The 20792-nt window shown below is 37.2% G+C and overlaps 3 protein-coding genes across 3 annotated transcripts; 1 reads left to right on the top strand and 2 right to left on the bottom strand.

Annotated features, from left to right (window-relative positions):
* Positions 1-483: 483 nt before the first annotated feature.
* LOC147853655 (NAD(P)-binding Rossmann-fold superfamily protein) lies at positions 484-3067 on the bottom strand. Its single transcript, XM_087332647.1, has 6 exons — positions 2798-3067; positions 2473-2660; positions 2238-2307; positions 1600-1784; positions 837-1009; positions 484-748 (listed from the first exon to the last, which is right to left on the bottom strand). Exons 1-6 carry the CDS (start codon positions 3045-3047, stop codon positions 679-681), a joined length of 936 nt encoding a protein of 311 aa, XP_087188773.1. The 5' UTR covers positions 3048-3067; the 3' UTR covers positions 484-678.
* Positions 3068-3718: 651 nt separating this feature from the next.
* LOC147853654 (pentatricopeptide repeat-containing protein At1g15510, chloroplastic-like) lies at positions 3719-7464 on the top strand. Its single transcript, XM_087332411.1, has one exon. The coding sequence runs from the start codon at positions 4229-4231 to the stop codon at positions 6449-6451; it is 2223 nt and encodes a 740-aa protein (XP_087188537.1). The 5' UTR covers positions 3719-4228; the 3' UTR covers positions 6452-7464.
* A 962-nt stretch (positions 7465-8426) lies between these two features.
* LOC147853653 (26S proteasome non-ATPase regulatory subunit 2 homolog A-like) lies at positions 8427-20789 on the bottom strand. The gene is made up of 25 exons (XM_087331905.1): positions 20554-20789; positions 20336-20436; positions 17938-18058; positions 17801-17860; positions 17649-17716; positions 17537-17579; positions 17141-17206; positions 17032-17070; positions 16876-16958; positions 15559-15673; positions 15409-15483; positions 13148-13309; positions 12966-13073; positions 12788-12886; positions 12563-12703; positions 11412-11516; positions 11092-11313; positions 10177-10290; positions 9886-10101; positions 9753-9812; positions 9557-9670; positions 9388-9473; positions 9197-9305; positions 8941-9119; positions 8427-8834 (listed from the first exon to the last, which is right to left on the bottom strand). The coding sequence occupies exons 1-25, from the start codon at positions 20659-20661 to the stop codon at positions 8759-8761; spliced, it is 2670 nt and encodes an 889-aa protein (XP_087188031.1). The 5' UTR covers positions 20662-20789; the 3' UTR covers positions 8427-8758.
* Positions 20790-20792: the final 3 nt, after the last annotated feature.

Raw genomic sequence — 20792 nt, 5'->3', positions numbered from 1 at the left:
AAATAACTTACTGAAGCAAGAGAAAGAAGAGAAGGGGCTACACATGAATGCTTAAAGTTCAACTAATAAAAACAGGCAAATATGACAAAACAATACAAATAAATTGGGTGACTACTTTCCTATCACTATATGTGATGACTGCTGAGTAATTACTAATGGCAGACTGTATTATATATTATAATACACTTTGGCTTAACTTTCACCCCAATCAGAGCCATACATTCAAAAGGATAGCCTAAAGATGCCTACACTCCTTTTTCCCCAATAAAAATATTATTCACTAGTAGAATTCTGCATACATGACGAAATGATTAGACTAAAAACATTACAATGGTTGTAAACCCTAAACACTAAACCATAACCAAGGATAGTGAAAGACAAAAAAGGAATGACATGAGACATCGTACATGTAATGAACATAGAACTTTGTCCTCCATTTGAAAGCCTACATTACTAATTAGAAAGCGTTGACAAACACACATCTCCATGTAAATGTTATGGTAAAGTCTACATTGATGATTAGAGTTTAGACCAGAATCAAATAAGCCTCTAAATTTCTCCTTTTCTGCTTTGTCCATATTTGTTGGTCATACTATATACACGTGAATAAACTACTGAAATCATCTTAAATGCAGAAATCCTGATGTTCAAAATTGCATACAAAGATATGGTATACTTTTAGACATTCAACGAAGCCGCATTGTCACTTGTAGTAACACCCAAAATAGCATCTGCTGCAAGAGGTGCCCTACACAATGAGAAGGTGCTCAGGAAGTTAGGAATAAAAAAAGCTAGAATTCATATATTGCCTGAAACAAAAAGGAATCGCAAATCACCATGTATCTGGACTTGGATAGAGAGAAGCCTGAGAACCAAAGCATATGGTTAACATGTCTGTATTTATAACTCCGGGGTTCAAAGCCACAACTGCTATGCCTGGAGGAACTTCTTTAGCTACAGCTTGTGTTAGTCCTTCAATGGCCCACTTTGATGCACAATACGGTGTAACCTGCCTGAACCAAGTTTTGTTTCTTATATATTTCGAGGAAATATAGTTGTTAAGAAACATAAATTTATGACCATGTAGACGTTCAAAATGTGTACATAAATTTTACATGGTGGCAAATCTGAATGTTTGTACGACAAGAGCATCTAATGTGATGAAATAAAGGCTGTGGAATAAAGAAACTTTGGCAGTAGAAATCATGTTTTAGCGTTACATTTCAAGGAGGCACACTTAGGCTGTGAAGTATATCGCTGCCATTATACTTAAAGAGATTATAGCTAGCCACGGGCATGCATGTGCTATATGTTGATGAATATTTATTCCTTTCTTTCAATGAAAGCTTTTCAAGCAGGTTGTCGATTAAACTATGAGCTTGAAAGCTGCTGCAATAACTACAAACTCGTAATACTTGTACCTTAGATTCCTTGGACTACCCCATAAAGAAATACATACATAATCTAGGAACAATCTCCTTCTCACAAATTCTTTCAACTGTGTCCTCAAGACACATTTCCTTCTGTTGACCAACTTTTGAGTAGTGAAAACATACTGGAAAAAGAAAAATATAACATATCAAATAGATCAAAACTTACATCTGCTGCACCAATCCGGCCCCATCCAGAAGTAATATTGACTAATGTTCCTTGCTTCATGAGAGGTATGAAATGCCTCATTACATTAGCAGCCCCTTTCACATTGACATCTATAACAGCATCAAACTCGGATGCTGATAATTCCCATATCTTTCCAGATCGATTGATAATACCTGCATTGTTGACTGCATATTAAAGAAAGGAAAAGGAAAATGAGATATCTGACCAGGTTAACATAAAAAATAGAACTTCAGCCCCTCAAAATTCAAACTCTCTACTACATTCATAACCTTCCACAATTGAAATGAAGATATACCCAACAGTTGCAAAATCAGAGTGCGGGAAGAGAGAAATTTGACATGAAATGCTACTTGCATCAAGAGAGAATAATAAATATCAGGAGTAATGTTGATATTATGAAGGGAACCAAACTTTTAGGAGTAGTGTTGACATCTAACAATCTATGCAATCCTATTAGAAGCCATGGACATACAAGTCTTTGACATTCTTCACAATGTTACATATATTGTTCCTGCACGTAAATGCGCACATGACACCATTGATATGGTCACACGGTACACCTCTCTCACAAGATCTAACAATCTATGCAAACTTCTTATCAATAAAAAGGGAGAGACCAATAATGTCAGGGGCACCCTTCGTTTGGACGACTAATTTGGCGAACTCCTCAACCCCGCTATCTGAAGTCTGTAAAGCACAGGTGTTAGCTCCAGGAAAGGCAAGGAAAGGAAAAGAGAAAAGAAATAGAAGAAAGAAGGCTAAAGTTGGTTCTAACAAAGGCATGGAATGCACATGAAGAGCTAAAAAGCATGCATACCACAGAACAAGAAGACAAAGAGAAAGAGACCATACCACATCTACTTTCTTCAAGAGATGTTTCGACGATCCTGTATCTCTGAGTAACTTCTCTAATTCTGAAAGCTTTTCTTCATTTCGAGCACATCCGACGACAGTGAGACCTCTCTTCGCTAGCTCAATGGCGAGAGATCTTCCCAGACCTTTGGAGATTCCGGTGATTACCACAACCTTATCTGACAGTTCTGGAGACAACAAAAAGCAAAATGTACATATCAGTAAATCGTCGAATGGTTCACCGGAGAATTTCTTCGAGCTCAGTATCTGAGTTCTCAGGTGAATGGTTCGAGAGGAAAGGGAAGGGGAGGGGAGGGAGGGAGACCTCGGGATTTATTTGCAGACTTTTGGTACGAAGGAGAGGGCGAAGGGGAGGGGGAAGAGGAGGGGGAGGGTGAGAAGGAGGGCGGCTGTGTGGTGGAGTTCGCCATGGCTCCCGACCTGCGGGGGCGCTTCCCAGCTGGGAAGAAGGGAAGAAGGGCAGGAAGCTCCTGCAGACCCGACAAAAGGGCCGGCCGGCTATGGAGTCCCAAGCAGTTATAGTTATTCATATGGAACCTATACATAATATACATACATACTGATACAAGGAAGAAACTAGGCAAAAGGACCTATACATAATATACATATAGCCTTATAGGGAAGAAAACATAGAGAGATAGATAGATAGAGATAGAGATATGGATATGGATATGGATGTTTCGATGGTCGGAAGGAGAGTCACATCATCTTTGCGCAAATGTTTGTCCGTTCATTTTGTGATATACATGTATATCTTAGTTGTGGTCAGTGTCCCACCATGCTATGTTGGTTTCTCTGAGGCTACCGAACAGGTGGAGTCGAGCCTCGAGGGTTTCGTTCGTATATCCTTTATCCAAAGCATTGTGCGTGTGTCAGATGTATGGATGTGTGTAATGGAGAGAAGAAGAGCACACGAGGGGGCAATTGTGTTGTCTTGAGATGAAGAAGAAAAAAAACTTCGCGATGGGCAAGTGTTTTTCTTGGACCATCCTGACCAGGATATACATATAGCTCTCGTGTGTGACCGGGTATGAAAAGGGTGTTTGTGGTTGGTTAATTATCATGAAAGATTTTTGTTGCAGTTCCAGGATTTTTGTTATGGTGTGATGCAAGTCAAGTTTCATTTGATGTTTGTCATGTAAGAATTATGTTGAACTGAGCATGTCCTGTCTCAGTAAGAATTTTGTTGACCAGAGCATTTACTGTCTATGTGAGAATTTTGGTAAACAGAGCATGCCCTGTCTGTCTATGTGAGAATTTTGGTGAACAGAGCATGCCCTGTCTATGTGAGAATTTTGTTGAACAGAGCATGCCATGTCTATGTAAGAAATTTTGCTGAACAGAGCATGTCCTGTCTATGTAAGAAATTTTGTTGAACAGAGCATGTTCTGTCTCTGTAAGAATTTTGTAGAACAGAGCATGCCCTGTCTCTGAAAGAAATTTTGTTGAACAGAGCATGTTCTGTCTCTGTAAGAATTTTGTTGAACAGAGCATGCCCTGTCTCTGTAAGAAATTTTGTTGAACAGAGCATGTCCTGTCTCTGTAAGAATTTTGTTGAACAGAGCATGTCCTGTCTCTGTAAGAATTTTGTTGAACAGAGCATGTCCTGTCTCTATCTGTATGAAGAAGCAGCTGATTACTTAAATGAAAAGAAACCTCAGAGCTTATGAGGAATGGCGTGAGATCCTCCTTCATTCTATGGAATTGAGCCCGCAGACACAGACACAAGCTAAATATGGATGCAGTTTCTCAGTTCGTGCCTGGCATAGGTCCCTTCCTCCCCACCCCTGACCTGCCAAGAAGAAAACGAAGAAGGCCTCCAGATGTCCAGCAGCCACGTGAAAGAAAGTTTGAAGAATTCTCCTCTGTCCAAACCGAGGTCTCGATGGAAGCACCACGAAGCAATCAGCATCAGCGATGGATGAGCTTTATCTGTTGCAGTAGCGATGGGAGAGAAACATGGGGAAATGGAAGCTCTTTTCTTGAGAATAATGGAGATTGTCATACTGTCTTAGCTTTGCTCAAGGATTGCACCAACAGAAAGGACCTATACAGAGGAAGTAGATTGCATGATGATATCAGCCAAAGAGGCCTTCTTGAAAAGGATGTGTATATTGGCAGTGCTTTAGTAAATATGTTTGTGAAATGTGGTTCACTTGCCAAGGCTCAAACTGTCCTCGAAAACCTTCCAGTACGAAATGTGGTCTCGTGGAATGCATTGATTTCAGGCTATGCTCAGCATGGATATGCTGGAAAAGCTTTGTATTGTTTTGAAAAGATGCAAAATGATGGCATTTCTCCAAGTGAAGTCACTTTTGTTTGCATCTTGAAGGCCTGTGGGGCCTTAAAAGCTATTGATAAAGGGCAAGAAATACATGCTAGAATTTTGATGGAGGGTTTGCTGGACAAAAATGACTTGGTTTGCACTGCATTGATCGATATGTATGCGAAGTGCGGTGCTTTTTCTAAAGCTCAAGGAGTTCTTGAAAAGCTTACCTGTCCGCATGTTTCCTCGTGGAATGCTTTGATTTCAGGATACAATCAGCATGGTCATTGTGATGAAGCATTGATCTGTTTCCAGGAAATGCAACAAAAGAGCATTTCTCCGAATGGAGTTACCTTCACTTGCATCCTAAAAGCTTGTGGTGTCACACAATCAGCTGATAAGGGCCTTGGTATATATGCAAAACTTTTGCAAGAGAAATGGATAGAAAAGGATATTTTGATTGGCACTGCATTGGTGGATATGTTTGTGAAATGTTCTCAACTTGCTAAAGCTATGGAAGTCTTTGAGAAGCTTCCATTTCATGATGTAGTCTCATGGACCACAGTGATTGGAGGACATGCTCAACACGATTGCAGTGAAGATGCTTTGAACTATTTTCAAAAAATGCAAAATGAAGGCATTATGCCGAATTCAGTCACTTATATTTCTGTTCTGAAAGCTTGTGGCAGCATGGGAGCAATTGGAAAGGGTCGAGAAGTACATGCAATGGTTCTTAGTGAGGGATTGCTGGGAAAAGATATTTTAGTTGGCACCGCGTTGGTTGATATGTATGGTAAGTGCGGTGATATTGCTCAAGTACGAGAGCTATTTAATGAGCTTCCCTTTCGGGATACAGTCTTGTGGAATGTTCTCATTGCAACGTATGAACAACATGGATATGATAAGGAAGCCATCGTCTCATTTGAACAGATGAGAAATGAGGGATTTTCTCCAAATGCAGTTACCTATGCTTGCATCTTGAAAGCTTGCGGTAGCATAAGAGAGATTGACAAGGGGCAAGAGTTACATTTTGAGATTGATCGTGATGGGTTTTTAGGAGATAATATTTTAGTTGGCAATGCATTGGTGCATATGTATGCCAAGTGTGGTTTGCTTGTGAAAGCACAAGAGGTCTTTAATGGTCTTAAGGTTCGAAGTACAATGGTATGGAACCAGCTACTGACCGGATATTCCCAGTTTGGGGAGGATGAAATGGTGCTAGATTTGTTTAACAAAATGATAAGAGAGAGGGTAAACCCAGATGATGTCACATTCATGATTGTGCTTAATATATGCAGTCACTCTGGTCTGCTGGACAAGGGGCAAATGTATTTTATGATGATGAATACAGTCTATGGCATTACTCCAACAATACAGCACTACACTTGCATGGTCGATCTTTTTTCCCATGTTGGCCACTTTGATAAGGTGATAAATTTTATCAAGGAGATGACTATTCCTGCTGATCTGGCAGTGTGGCATACAGTGTTAGATGCTTGCCGAAAATGGAGAAATCTGAAACTTGGGAAATGGGCTTTCGAAAATGCAATACAACTAGATGAAAAGGATGATCCAGCCTACATCTGCATGAGTAATATCTATGCGGATTTGGGCATGCAAGAGGACGCAAACAAGATTGAAGTGATGAGACTGGAAATGAAGGCAAAGTCTCCCTTTCTAAAGGTTATTTAGAAATGTGGAAGGGTAAAAACTATCATATGAGAGAAGAGTTGCAGCCTAGTAAGTTTGTGGAAGATATGAAATATGTTGGACTCATTTTATGGCATGAGAACTCAGAAGAGTTGAAGCCAGTGAACCTATAATTTGATTGTTCATCACACTCAAAGTTTGCTCTGGCTTTCTAAAAAGGTGGCTAAGTGTTCTTCAATAACGTGAGTCTAATGCATTGTCACAAGGTGATGTGTTGCATTGTTAAACGTTTCCTATTCTGGCCACTGATGCTGTTGGGAAATTTGCTACTGGTCTCCCAGGTGTATGTCCTTTCTGGGCATTTTCTGGAAAATGTGTTTGAGAACAGTTGTGTAGTACAATTGTATGTGCATTAGGTAAGGATCATAACAGTGATAAAAGAAATGACACCGTGCTGCTGGTTTACATGGATAGTGAAACTCTCAATAATTCAAACTAAAACGTTACATGTGCCTAGTTTGACGGGGAAGTCAAGACGCTTGATATGATCCTAGGCTAGGTGTATGCTTGCACAAAGAAACAAGAGAAAGTTGATAAGAGTCATGATATCCATTCTACTTTTAAGTATGTTTCTGTCTAGTGGAGCAGTCCAATTGGGAATCAATAGAAGAAATTGTTTGCCACTTGAAAAGTGAAGTCCCACCTTTGTAAAGAGGCTAACAGATTTTTTAAAAATTAAGATATCAAGAGAAAGGTAAAATTTGATCAATTGAATTGCTAGGAGAGATGGCATGCTTAGAAAGTAAAAGAAAATCAATTGGATTGCAAAGAGAGATGTATTACTTTTTCGATTTTTAGCTGAGGCCAATTGGGAATCAATTGCAAAAATTGTTTGCCACTGGTAAAGTGAAGTTCCATCTATTGAAAGAGGGTAACAGAGTGACCAATCACCAAGAAAAGACAAGCTTAAACTTAAGAAAAGATTAAGATGTGGAGGGAAAGGTAAATTTGGATTAATTTTGCCACTGGTCTGCCAGGGGAGAGGAAATGCTTGAATGTAAAAGTAAATCAATTGGATAGCTTAGAGAGAGATGTATTGATTTTACCATGATGAGTATTGAGAACCTCAATGATCTTGTCAATGTTGATAATAAATAAAAGTCAAAACATACACCAGTGCAGTGGATTACAATGATCTACCGAATGGCACACCACCATATTAGGAAATGTATTATATACATTAGAAATCAATATATTCTTGTAAATTTTAGACCTGGTAACAGCAGAATCGACATTAACAAAATATGACAGCTGTAGGTAAAGAAATGTTGGCACATTAACAAAATATGACAGCTGTAAGTAAAGAAATGTTGGCCTAGCCCCTTTCGAAGCATGCAGTTGCCTCATCTTTCCTTTTATGAAGTTTATATTACGTCATGGAATCTATTTTCCAACATAGAGGTGATTGAAATGCCTGTGTGCTATTTATCTTTAAAAGGCTTGTTAAAGTTGTAAATTTACAGATGTAGGATTCCCAAGCTACTGAGATGTTGTAACTTTATTTATGTAGTAGAGCTGTCATTTTTAGCTTCACTGGTGGTGTTGATTTGGTTGTAATAAATGACACCTGACTAGAAATTAAGGACTACTCATAACTGCTAGACTCAGTCCTTCAAACTGCTTTATTTTTATCAAAAGAACCAGTCACATTTAAATGTTCAAAATTACCAATTTAGCATTCACATTTATAAACAATAATTTTAAAAATAAAAACACAGTATATAGCTCATTTGTCCGAATTCTTAATGGTTCAATGCTTACCACATCCAGGTACAAGACTACAAATAGGATCCCAAAATAGATCTGAAACCCGCTCCTCTTAAATTAATGACTTAAAATGTAGTATTTTAAGAGTGGAATTCACTATTGAGTTCAAGGTGGTATTTAACTTAAGGAGACTTGAATTCACTAGTAAGTTCATAACAGCATCAAGCATGCATCACTACGAGACCTGAGATGGATTAATCTTCTTCTCCTTGCCTCCAAAGGGGAGCTTTGAAATCAACTTATAAAGCATTACAAAATCTCCCAAATAATGTTCCGTTACATTGCAATGCTTTCTCAAAATAACATTTCATAAAGCTTGAGATCCAGAACAAATGTCCTTTTCCGCACAATGTCAATATCAGCAAGCATCAATGCATGTCCTGCAGTTCTGGGTCGTTATACAATTCCCATATTTGGCTCAAATAAGTTCATAATGCAATACAAACTCTGAGGGAAGGAGTGCAATACAATACACTTCTACAATGTAGTAAATCTACCCTGCAAAATTTGGGCTCATTCTGCTTAATGTTCTTGTTCATAATCAGGGTTTTCTTTCAGTATGATAAATCCCTCTAGAACCGAGGATAGAGGGATATATCTGTTGGGCAAAAACAAACATTCGTACACTGTTAGAAGAGGGCCTCTCTGAATGCAAAAGAAACTCTGATATGACAATTTAACCAGATAGAAAGAATTAGTCTTACTTCTCTGTTGCAAGCTCAGCTCTATCACCAGTGGCAAGAAGAACTGGAGTTGTGTGTGTTTGGAAGCCAGTAATAGTCTTTGGACGGCCTGCTTGACCAACAACATCAACTGCTTGCCCTACTCGTACAGGCACTGACAACGGCTTCAGGTTCTCATCCAGCGTCATGAGCATGCGAGGCTAAAACCAAAACTCCAACTGTTTTTAAACAAGGAAAATATCTTCCATAAAATAGGATGAAAGGTTTTCGCATATACCTGCATCGCCAATGTAAGAAAATAGAGCACATAATGATACTTCCCAAGGATGATAGATTTCATGTCCATGCATCCGTGTAAGACTGCTATTAACCCAGTCAAGGCAACACTGCAAAAACCAATGACAGCATAAGCACAATTCGTAGTCTAGCTTACAATTCACAATTATTCCTGCAGGATTAGGTACGAACTTTGATAGCAGAAACCGATCAGAATGGTAGGGATTTAGTGTCAATAACCCCTTGCCCATATGTACAAGACCTTGAGCAATTCTAACCTGCACACAGACCACAGTTAACGCTAAAATCTCCTAATTAGGTCTTTGACATTCATGGTACTGCCCAGTAGACAAAAACTTACACAAAAAAGAAGACTTGGATCTTTGTAATAGTAACTCGATAAATTACGGAGCATCCCAGCAATACGGGCATTATTGGTTCCTGCTCCAATCAGCCCTAGTGCAACTATCGCTGTCTGTTTAAGCAATATTCCATATCACTTAAAAATGATGGCAGTCTCTATCATGCATATGGATTTATTCAGTCAAGTCATTTACCATGGCAACTTCAATATCGCTATCGTGACTAAGTCTACTCAATGTATCCATGATATTTATCTGAAAAAGGAAACATATTAAAGTCTCTATACAGAAACCACAGATGCATTGTTTATGTCAATTGTAACAGTACCTTTGGATTAGAAACTGAAAGTATTGCAAGAGCAAGAGGAACAGTCCGCCTGATATGTTGTTCACCATATTGCAAAAGATGCTCTAGTGAGCGTACAGCCATATCAAGTCCAAGCTCTTCTGCCATGGAAACAAGGGCAATACCCAAAACAGCAGCAGATTGGTAGCTCTCTGCTTTTTCTGTGTGTTCTCCACAGAAAGCTAGAAACTTTTGTACCTGCCAAATGGAAAGTGCATAACAATAATTCTCCGAATTTTCAAGAAGTCAAGAAAGACAGAAAATAATGATTACCAGTAGAACATTTCCTGTTCCTGCATAAGCACACAACTCCAATGTAACTTGAAGATATCTTGATATCTTTTCATTTAATGTCTTAGCAACCTCCATGCTTGCAACCACAGCATCCTGAAAGAAATTAGAGGTCTCTATCTGGGGCTATACCCTAGTTATAAGCAGTAATTTTATTACACCACACTCCTGGACAACCATAGTGGTAAGCAGTACCTTTATTAACCTTAAATTAGAAGACATCTTTACTCAATTGTTGTTTTGAGACCAAGCATCCATATTCAGCACTCTTAATAATCTAGAGTTTGCTAATTAATAGAGGAAATAGGACTGAAAAAACTACCGACAATCCTGCACCCTCTAAGCCAATTAAGGATGCGAATACAAATCTATTTCTGGTTTTCTATAGTAGCCAGACTTCCTTCTCTAAGCTCAAATGTGGTTGAGCAATAACAAGTCTTATTTACCCGGAGTTTTAATGTGTCTCATTCTGCTTTCCTCCAACCATTGAAAAGCACAGAGCACTATGGAACATATGAGATATTTGGGATATGGTCATGCCTGGGATAAGTTCATTACCGTATATACAAGTTGGCCTCCTAGCGGACAGGTGAGAACTCATTATTTACAAGTGAGAAAAAGAGCACACAATGGGCACCTACATCCTCTGAAAAGGGTGGTTTCAGTGCTTAAGGATATTGTCCAGTATGTACTTATTTTTACCAGCCATGTTTAGCATCTAGAGCATCTCCTTCGATGTCGCTATGGGTAATTTTAATGATTCAGTCTAGATGAAACTATCCAAACACATGGTACTAGTGCTTAGACATTCAATGTATTTTCCTCAGCCATTATTTAACAGTGATCTGTAATGTACATTTGGCATATATTAATGATGAGTAATAATTTAGTTTGAACCTGTTTGCCAAGATAGAGCAATCCCAAGCCCAGACACAAGAATCGTGCAAGAGGATCTCCAAGCTCGGCTTCACTTCGTTCCATCAAAGCAATGATGATCGCCTGTGCAACCCCGTCATGACAAGAGCCGACATAGATAATCCCAAGGGATAAGGCAGCAAAAGCGATAATATCTAGACTACTCTTTGGATCTGTAACCAAGGGACTGAGAAGAGCATAAACCTGCACCAAACATATCACATGAAATTACACTATGGATATGGATATTTCTCTTACTGTACAAATGAGAATGCTCATAGCTTTAAAGCTAGAGAGCGAACCTCTTCTTTATCAGCACCAGCATAAGCCAGACCGAGGCCTATTATCGCACCAATGCGAATTGCAGAATCTTCTTTTCCAACATAGTCACACAATACAGCATAGGCCTACAAAATGAGAAGTACCAAAGTCTATGATATAAAATTGCCAAAATATGTGAAATCATGCTACATAAAACACATCGACACATGGAATTTAGGCACACTGGTGTATGCGTAGACACTAAAAAGAAACCAATATGTCAATTATGTTTAGATCAATGATTATGTGCAATGACCAGAGATTCTGACGGTACAATTACGCCTCTTTAATATAGCATGGTCAAATGATGTAAAGTCACACAATACATTACGCAACTAGAGAAATTGGCAGCCTCATGGAGTTCTAGCACAGAAAAATCTGTGTGGACATTGGAAAGAAACAAATATGATAGTCATGTAGGGAGATGTGTCAGTTGAGATCAGAATTAAGATTATTTAGCTATTGTTTTCCTTGTAGCATTGAGCTACAGAATCAAACACCACAGAAATCTTAAGTACATTCTAGGATGTTATCTGTATAACCGTACTAGTCTTCCCTACTAATTCAATGAGAGGAAACAAGAAAATCTTAATGGACTCTCTAATTTCAAAAACTAGAACATTGTTTTTTACCCATTGCCCCCATAGTTTGAGATATGGAAATCTCAAAGTCTTCAGACTTCTACTACAGAAAGCAGCAAAAACAAGCATATATAAAGGCTATAAAGATGATATCCATCACCTTACCATGCATAAACGAAGAAAAAGTGATATTATGCCTATTTATCTCACAAGTGGGCAACAATTATTCTCAAAGTGGTATTCTGTGACTTAGGACGTTTGCATGCACATTACTGAAAATTAACCAACTAATGCACAGGTAGTATCCATGGCATTACTGTACTCAAAAAGAATTGGTAAGACTCCATGAAACTAGAGTACTAAAAAGAAAGAAAGAGGCATGATCATGATCTCAAGCTACATCTAAATTTATTTCAAATTTGAAAATGCTCAAAATTATTTCAAAGACAAATGGAAAGGAGAACTTTTAGAGCAATTTGAAATGTCACATACAGTGACAAATCGCATTATTAAGGCTAAATGTGTTCATTGAAATGAATATTCTGCCTTACAGGATCACATTCACTCCGAATGCCGCAATTAAGAATCCCAACTCCCAGAAGAGCACCAGCAACAACATGATTATCAGTACTATAAAGATATTTATCGATTTGAGGCAACCCATCATCAACATTCCACAATGTAATCAGTCCCTGTATATAGACTTATGAATGTCAGTCTTCATAGAGTTATATTGAGAAGCAGCTCTTTAATGCATTCAAGTAAGTTCTACTGACCAAACTTCCTGATGCACTAGTCTTTCCATGCTCCTTATTCTTGAAAAGCCAGTTACTACTACTAGTTCCTTCCACAACTGGTGGTGTCATTAATTTATCCTGTTATACAGATGAAGCAAAAAACCAATCAATTTTTGTGCACTGGAGGAAAAATACATAGCCTGTTCAAAGAAATGACCTGTCCAAATCCTGCATTTACAAATGCATTCACAAATGTAGCAGCCAAATTCTGTCTTGCAGAATCAACGCTTGTTCCTGCACTTGCTCGACCATCTATCAGATGCGCCTACATGTAAGGATGATAACTTAATACAGTTCACCAAAACTGAATTCATTGAAGAATACAAGAAAGTGGAAAACCTTATAAATATCTTCAGGAGTCTTTGGCTCCATCACATCAAGATCTCGTGCTAGTGTAAGATACCCCTCACTCAACTTGCTGTTATTAACAATTTCTTGAAGCAGCTCCTTCTTGTCTTCATTGCCAATAATCATATGATCATCAATCTCAAAAGTTATACCCTTGACATTCAAGAAGTTTTAGATCAGCAATGGAGGAAAACAATGAAAAAATGTGTATACTCTTTTATGAACAGAATAGCCTGGGCCAAAAAACTAATGCAGTAAGCAAGTGTGAGAGAAAGGGAGAGGATAAAACTGCAATTACAAATTAATAAATCGAAAGTAAAAACTAGAAAAAGAAGCGTGAATTTACACACTAGAATGGACAACATGCTATGAAATCCCTACACAAATTATCAAAAAGTAAGAACACCTGATTATTATTCTTATTACAGGCAAGAAAAGAAATATAAGAAAATGAAGGTGATTGAACATTGGACGAAAGCAAATGAAAATTAATAATGATGATGATTTTTCGCATGGGCTGACGGGGATAAGGGACAAGGCTATAAGAGCTATATTTGAGGACATATTTGAGGGGCTGGGTCCTGTTGGGTGGATCAAGGGATTGAAGAATTGCAAGGTGGAGGAGAATGTGCTTTGTGTAATCGGAGAGGAATTTAAAGCAACAAGCTGAATGATATCTTTAACAGGCTAGTGGGGGAACGTTGACTCTTTGTCTAGAGGATTTCCTATTTCTTATGTTATGTTTCATACCCTTTTACACTGGCCAGAACATTGAAAAGGAGTTGCAATAAATCGGGCAATAGCAATGTGCCATGCATGTAGGCCTCCGCCTCGTGGAACACGATCTCATCACTCTTGTCATCAACAGATAACGGCCATTATCTCCCACCATTACAAGTGCTTCCCTTGCTTCGGGGACTTCTCTATTCTGGATTGATCTATGCTAAAGATCTTTCAGAGACAAATATTACAATATATATATATATATATATATGATTTGAGAATCTTACATATATAGATGACAAGATAATTTAGTCACATCTAAGCCTATTTCTATTTACTTTTTTTTGCTTAGTTACATATATTTTGGTTTGTTGTTATCAAATATGAGACAATAATCTCTTGTTTGGTCTGCCATTTTAGCCTCTTAAAAGATGTTAATATACATTTTTTCCCAATAGGCTGTGGAATAGTATGATCCTACAGGAGTTGGCAGGTGTCTTGAATTTCTATCTCTTTCTTCAAAGAGTGATATACAAAGAATCATGAACAACAAATAGGAGAAAAGTCTATAAAATGTATTTACAATATGTCCAAACATATATATTATTTTACATATTACAACAAAGTACATTGTTAAAATTATCAAAGAACCCTTCACATACTGTGTCACCAAGATACTTTATTTTCTTTTTTTATTTCTTGTTACTTACTCACCTAGAACACTACTAGATGACCTGAGTGAAATGTTTAAAAACCAGTGAATCCTAGACAAAGTGAGGTAAGGACAGTGGTCTGGAATGGGCAAGTGATCTGTCAAGCCAGCATTAATCACTTTAAAGTTATGGGTAGGTGTGGTAAGATATTTTTAAAGAAACGGATACTTGGCAGCATGAGCAGGACTTGCCTCATTCAAATTTGATGCCAGCAAGTCTTTTCAATTCAGAACTCTGAAATTTAGCTTTAAAGCTATTTATAGTTATGTTGAGTGCCGAAATGCCACCCTGGATCATGGCCCAGTTTCTCCTTATCTGCTACAATGAGGTCAGACTACATGAGAAGTTCCACTTGGTAAGAATGGTTAATTGCTTAGGCAATAACGTCTTCCAAGAGCACAGTGGAGGGGAAGGGCTTCTCAAATTCCTTGTGCAAGAGAAACTTATATTCTAAAATGTGAAATTAAGTCTCCATCACGAGTCTAAACTCTGAAACGAAATTTTCCTTCTTTCAATCTAAGGTTTTCCAGGGAGATTTTAGTTTGATTGGTGTTTTACGCCCTCTGCTTCCTCAGGCCAGTTTCAGATTGTTAAATGATCCAACTAATCAAAATAATCTATTGTTCACCATCATGATGAAACTTATGTCTAATTATTTGTTTAGTTCAACACATGAAATCCCATAAAGGAAATTAACATGACTAGAGTTCTTCATACTTCTATAAAAGAATAAGCTTTTTCAGAAATTAAATGAGTAAGGTTACAAGAACAAGAGATGAATGGATCTTTGTATACACACATGAAGTTACATTTTACCTCTCTAGCCAATATATAGCAAAGTTGTTGCAGCATTAATGCATCTTTGCAAGCTGACAGAGTTTGTTCAACAAGCTGCATGCCACAGGTATTACGCAATAAGCATTGAAAATTCAGACAGTAATCCTTCTGGCTAAGCATGTAACTCACCAGTGATTTTTCCATTCTCAATGCAACTCTTAAAGCATCAGGATATTGCTCAAATTTCATATAGATTTGATATGCAATATCTAGCACTGGTATGTCATCCAGCTCTGGTACATAGCTGCAACATAGAGGTGAAACAAAATAATAGTAAGTAGATGGCTATTGAACATAGATTATTCAGTTTATCATTCTTACACTTTTTAAACTCTTATTTTATCTCCCATTTTGCATTATAAACAATTCTTACCAAGTTCAGTTTTTAAGATTCCATATAATGTGATCAAGAAATTTCTGGGAAAATCCAGATTCTATCTTCATGGAAATGGAGGACTATCTATAGAAAAAAACTGATGCATAGAAACAAGTAATTACTTATCCATTGCTGCTAATTAAAAAGACACTCTGCACTTTGATAAATATCCAAAAGCACCATGTGCATTTAGGGTGACTTAACATGGGGTCGCCCCAATAATAGTTAGCAAGCTAGGAACATATTAATATTTTCCCCTACTTGAATTTGGTCAATCCCTTTCACTCTCAGCATTTCAATTTGAATACACGGCAACTTTGAATGGTGCTTGTTCAAACCTAAGAAGGCTAACAGATCTCATGTGAAACATGGACAAGCTAGATCCTTCAAGCCATGCAACATTGACGCATGGCAAGCCATGTTTCCTAACTCAACTTGTCTACAAAAACTATTAACTGAACTATTACCTTAATTAAGGTGAACCATTGACTCAAATCTTGTAAATGAAAAACCTAATTCATGGAGTCATGAACCCTTTATTAAAACATTCCACAACTATTTACTTCACAAAGATAAATGTGCAATGAAATAGAAACCAGTTGCATCACAACCAGCTACCTCCACTATAGAAAAGGAAATTAATCTAAGTGACACCATCTTCCTTGTAACAACTATCTCTTTCGTAAAGGTCCAAAAACCTGAAGGAGACTGACTTCCATCAAATAGGAAATCAAGAAATTGATGAACAGCTATACAGTGGTAGCCAAGCGAAATAACATACACTCATGATTGTTCCGGATTAAGTATCACTAGAGATGAAACACAATGTCTCAATGGAGCGAGGGGCTTACTGAAAGAACATATCAAGCAGAATCTTTAAAAAGCATATAACCATTAATACGCAGAAAGGTAAGACTGCTGACTTTTCTTTGCCATGTTTTGCTAGAAGTTTTAGATTCTCTCCTATGATGTAACCCTCGACAATGTTTGAGAACCAGCCTGATAAGGCTGTAATCTCCAATAGAATATTCAAATCTTGTGTAGATCAAGTAATTATATATTATGATCACCTTGCAAAGCTTGTCAAATATGCACATGTCCTTTTGTAATTTGCCTTCTCTATGTGTTCGGGGAGTAACTCCAAACTTTCAACCTAGTAGCACATATAGAGATGAGGAGATACAATCTCATAAACAAACTATTGGATTAGCTGACCATATACACACCTCCATCAAAAGGTCGACAGCTTCTGGTTCTGCATTGTGCTGCAATACCACAAATTGTTTACAATATTGTCTTAAAGATATTATAAAATCAAATGAAACAATTAATTACCTTCACATGGAAAGGCACAATTTGTTTGACCAGATCCATAAGATCATCCACAGGCTTATCTTCCATCTGGACACCATTGTGAATTGAGTAGTAAATAGCTGATTCTGGAATCACACGTTACCCTAGTACTACTGTCAACCTTTGTTCATTTATTAGTGTTGGCTCTTTGCCACCCTCCTCTTGCCTATTTCTATGCAATTCACAATTAATTAAATATAAAATATTTTCAAATGCAATGCTTCTGGGCCATGGCAGACAGATACCTACCCGTGCAATACGTAATCAAGAGCATTTAGTAGTGCAAAAGATGATTAACATCAACTCTTTTAGACTTCACAGAATGTTTTCATGTATATACCAGAAATTTGTTCACATCTCGTTTTACTGTGCACATACCTGGCGATTCTGGAATTCGTGACCTATTTCTCCAGCTAGATTTCTGAAATATCACATTATAATGTTGAGTTAAGCTTTTTAAGTTTGAATCCAACTTCACGTATTGACCTACCTGACATATTCATGTCCCCAGGATCCAATATCTTCCACAGATCCCTGTAACCTAAACTTCAAACTTTCCTAAAAGTTTTGGATGCTCAGTTAGCATATTCTGAAAGCTGAAGCAGCAAAACAGGCAGAAAAAAGCAATATATGTAAGCCTACCCTTTCTCCTTCCTCTGACATGGTCAATGCAAGAACTGAGATTATATCCGCCAAGTATTTCTGAAAATAAACCATTCCTTCAGACAACACCAAAACCAGAAGTGCTCTCTCTAAAACTGTGTATATGTATTTCATACCTTGTTTTCACCATCAGGCATGACCTCATAGAACTTCTTTAGTGCTCCATAATGTGGCCTTAAAAATTTCAATGGCTTTGGTACAGAAGTCATTGAGCTCGTAGAGGTTCGGATTTCTTGCCTGCAAGGAGAAAATGGGCGTTGAGATACAGAAGGATTGGGCCTTACAAATCAATCCAGAGGAGAAAGGTTGTTGATTACGTTTTATAAAACTGATTTCACACACAAGAAATGGTCTAAGACATTAAAAGATAATATCGTAAATTATAGTTACCAACTATATCAAACTAGAAGCAAATTAAGAAGGTACAATACAACCAAATATACAAATCATCTCTAGAATACCTTTGAATAATCTTCTAGTAAAAATAAAAAACACCCATTCCATATTACAGTAGCTTTGATCACATAACAATAAGTATAACCATGCATTCAAGAGATGACAACTAGTTGTAGAAAACTTTGCATACAAACACAAGAAACAAGGTAAGCTACAATAGAAGAAGAAATAACGTCACCAGAAATTTAAAAATTTTGAACTAATTTATATACAGACAATTCATAAGAAAATGCATCATCTTCTAAAGGCACACTAAATCTCCTAACTTTTTATAGATAGTTGATTTTGAATGGAAGTAGTCTCAATTTGGAATACTATCTTAAGATTATTAATAAACATTCCATTACTAGTTGAAGAAAACAAATATAGTGGTAGAAAAGACAAACAATCTGGTTTTTAATATAGTCCAAATTCCAACATCAAGTCCATAGACTATCATTGCTTTCCTCTAGAATTCCTGAATCAATTTATAGTTAATATGAATCCTGAATGAATATTCAAAGAGCCTTGTATGCTTGAAACAATATAATGAACAATTCTAATATAGCTCTGGGAATTAATAACGTTTTTATACATGTGCTACTTTTTGCTTGCTTCTACCTGGTGCTCAAAAGCTAAAACTTGCTTTTTGATTGTTTTGGGGTTACAGATTGAAATCTTTACTGCTTAATAGCAACGCACATATTTATGCAAATATTCATAAACAGACACGTGTATGTATGTGTATATATGTGTGTATGCATCTATTTACATGTGTCTATATACTATAAGAAAATCAGGAAAAGCACAGAATGTTAGACTAGAACAAACTATTAGAGCTCTAATTACACTTAAATAGGCTGATTTGTATAAAGAATAGGTGTTCCTTTGACCCATGAGTAAAGAAGGAAAAGAAAAAACAATTTTGAGCAAAAAAATATTAGAATAGATTACACGATATACCTTATGCTCAAAAAGAGTGGTGTGGATATGCTATAAATGTTTATATATGAAAGAAAGAAATCTTTCGCAAAAAAAAAATCCAAATGAATAATAAAGGTATGCTTCATGCTCCAAAGTACAAGTGTCTGCACATAAAAGTGGTGACAAGATTTGTACTATAAAATGTTACGTATCAGAGACAAAATTTGAGGAGGAAAAACATCCAAATGAATACCACAGAGAAGCTCAGGCTCTAAAGCACAAGCCTCTGCACATAAAAGTGATGTTGGTATATATCATAAAATATTGCATATCAAATAAAAAAACAAAAGAAATATTGACTAGAACCACCATTCAAATTAGTAATAAGACATAGCTCATGCTCCAAAGAACTAGCTTCATCACGTATTACATACGGTGGAGAAAAACAATCTTGAGAAACACCTTATCAGTATAATAGCAAGGGCATACCTCGAGCTCTTAGCACAAACTACTGGGATATATTAAGAAAACTTCATATCAAAGAAATAAGTAAAAAAGCAACCTTGCACAGAAACTGTCAGAGTAAACAAAAAATATGAAAAACTCATGTAGTTATGCTATAAAATTTTACATATCAAGGACGGAAAAGAAAACCCATAAAACCATAAATATGAAGAACAAAGACACACCCATGCTCTGAAGTGCACACCATAAGATGTTACATGTCAAAGGAAGAAGAGGAAAAGATCCTTGGGCAAAAATAATCAATATGAATATCGAAGCAAAGCCACATCCAAGTTTCTGGGATCTACTATTAATTTTACGCATCAAAGACGAAAAAAAATAATTCTTAGCATAAAAACATTGAATCGATAACGAAAACAAAGAAAAAAGCCGCGAAAATGAAAGGACACGCCCATATAAACTTTCTGGGATATTTTATCAGGTCTTTACATATCATAAAAATAAAACACAATAACTCATAATAAAAAATAACAAACACATGTAAAGAAGGTAAGTACGCAAATCTTGAGCCAATAAAACATCAAAATGAATTGACATTAACACATTAAGTACAAGCTGCTGGGATATAATACCACATTAATATACATCGTAGAAAGAAAACAAAAGAAATCTGACACCACAATGACATACCTCATGCTTTCAAGAGCAAGTTTCTGCACTCCTGGTTCCACATCTTGCACTCGCTCCACATAAAGCTCCAACTGTTGCTTCAAAGCGAGATCTTCTTCCGACTGCAAGATATTGTTCGTTTGTTTTCAGACGAACAAAGGAGAAAAACGCATGGGGAAGGGCGGGAAAGGAACCGAAGTAAGAGATCAAATCTTGGAATGGTTAGAAAACTTGCTTACCAAATCCTCATCTTTCTTCTCGTCTTTCTTCGATTTCTTGTTTTCCTTGTTGGGAGGAAGCTGGGTGTTCTTCTCAACGGAGCCGTTCTGCTGAGGATCGGGAGCCATGACGTAGAACTTGGCCGAAGAAGCAGACAGGACACGGGGGAAGGAAGGAAGGAAGGAGTAATGACTCTGTGCAGGAAAATAACTTTTCGGAACACTTTGCAGGCCTGGCTTTGCTTCAGCTTGCTTGCTTG

The sequence above is a fragment of the Azolla caroliniana genome, unplaced genomic scaffold (assembly GCF_043228905.1).
Source record: "Azolla caroliniana isolate FFs.n. ecotype wild unplaced genomic scaffold, voAzoCaro1.0.p SCAF_16, whole genome shotgun sequence".
NCBI classification, from domain to species: domain Eukaryota; kingdom Viridiplantae; phylum Streptophyta; class Polypodiopsida; order Salviniales; family Salviniaceae; genus Azolla; species Azolla caroliniana.
Note: the sequence above shows the minus strand (reverse complement) of the source record. Positions and strands in the feature narration are given on the sequence as shown.

Coding starts and splice junctions, on each gene's coding strand:
- LOC147853655 (XM_087332647.1), bottom strand. CDS start 3,047: ATGTATATTATGTATAGGTTCCATATGAATAACTATAACTGCTTGGGA. Junction 1,785..2,237: donor GGGTGCCCCTGACATTATTG/GTCTCTCCCTTT, acceptor TTTAATATGCAG/TCAACAATGCAGGTATTATC. Junction 749..836: donor TATCCAAGTCCAGATACATG/GTGATTTGCGAT, acceptor CTCATTGTGTAG/GGCACCTCTTGCAGCAGATG.
- LOC147853654 (XM_087332411.1), top strand. CDS start 4,229: ATGGATGCAGTTTCTCAGTTCGTGCCTGGCATAGGTCCCTTCCTCCCC.
- LOC147853653 (XM_087331905.1), bottom strand. CDS start 20,661: ATGGCTCCCGATCCTCAGCAGAACGGCTCCGTTGAGAAGAACACCCAG. Junction 12,887..12,965: donor TAAATGCAGGATTTGGACAG/GTCATTTCTTTG, acceptor TCTGTATAACAG/GATAAATTAATGACACCACC. Junction 8,835..8,940: donor GCTGAGCTTGCAACAGAGAA/GTAAGACTAATT, acceptor TTTGCCCAACAG/ATATATCCCTCTATCCTCGG.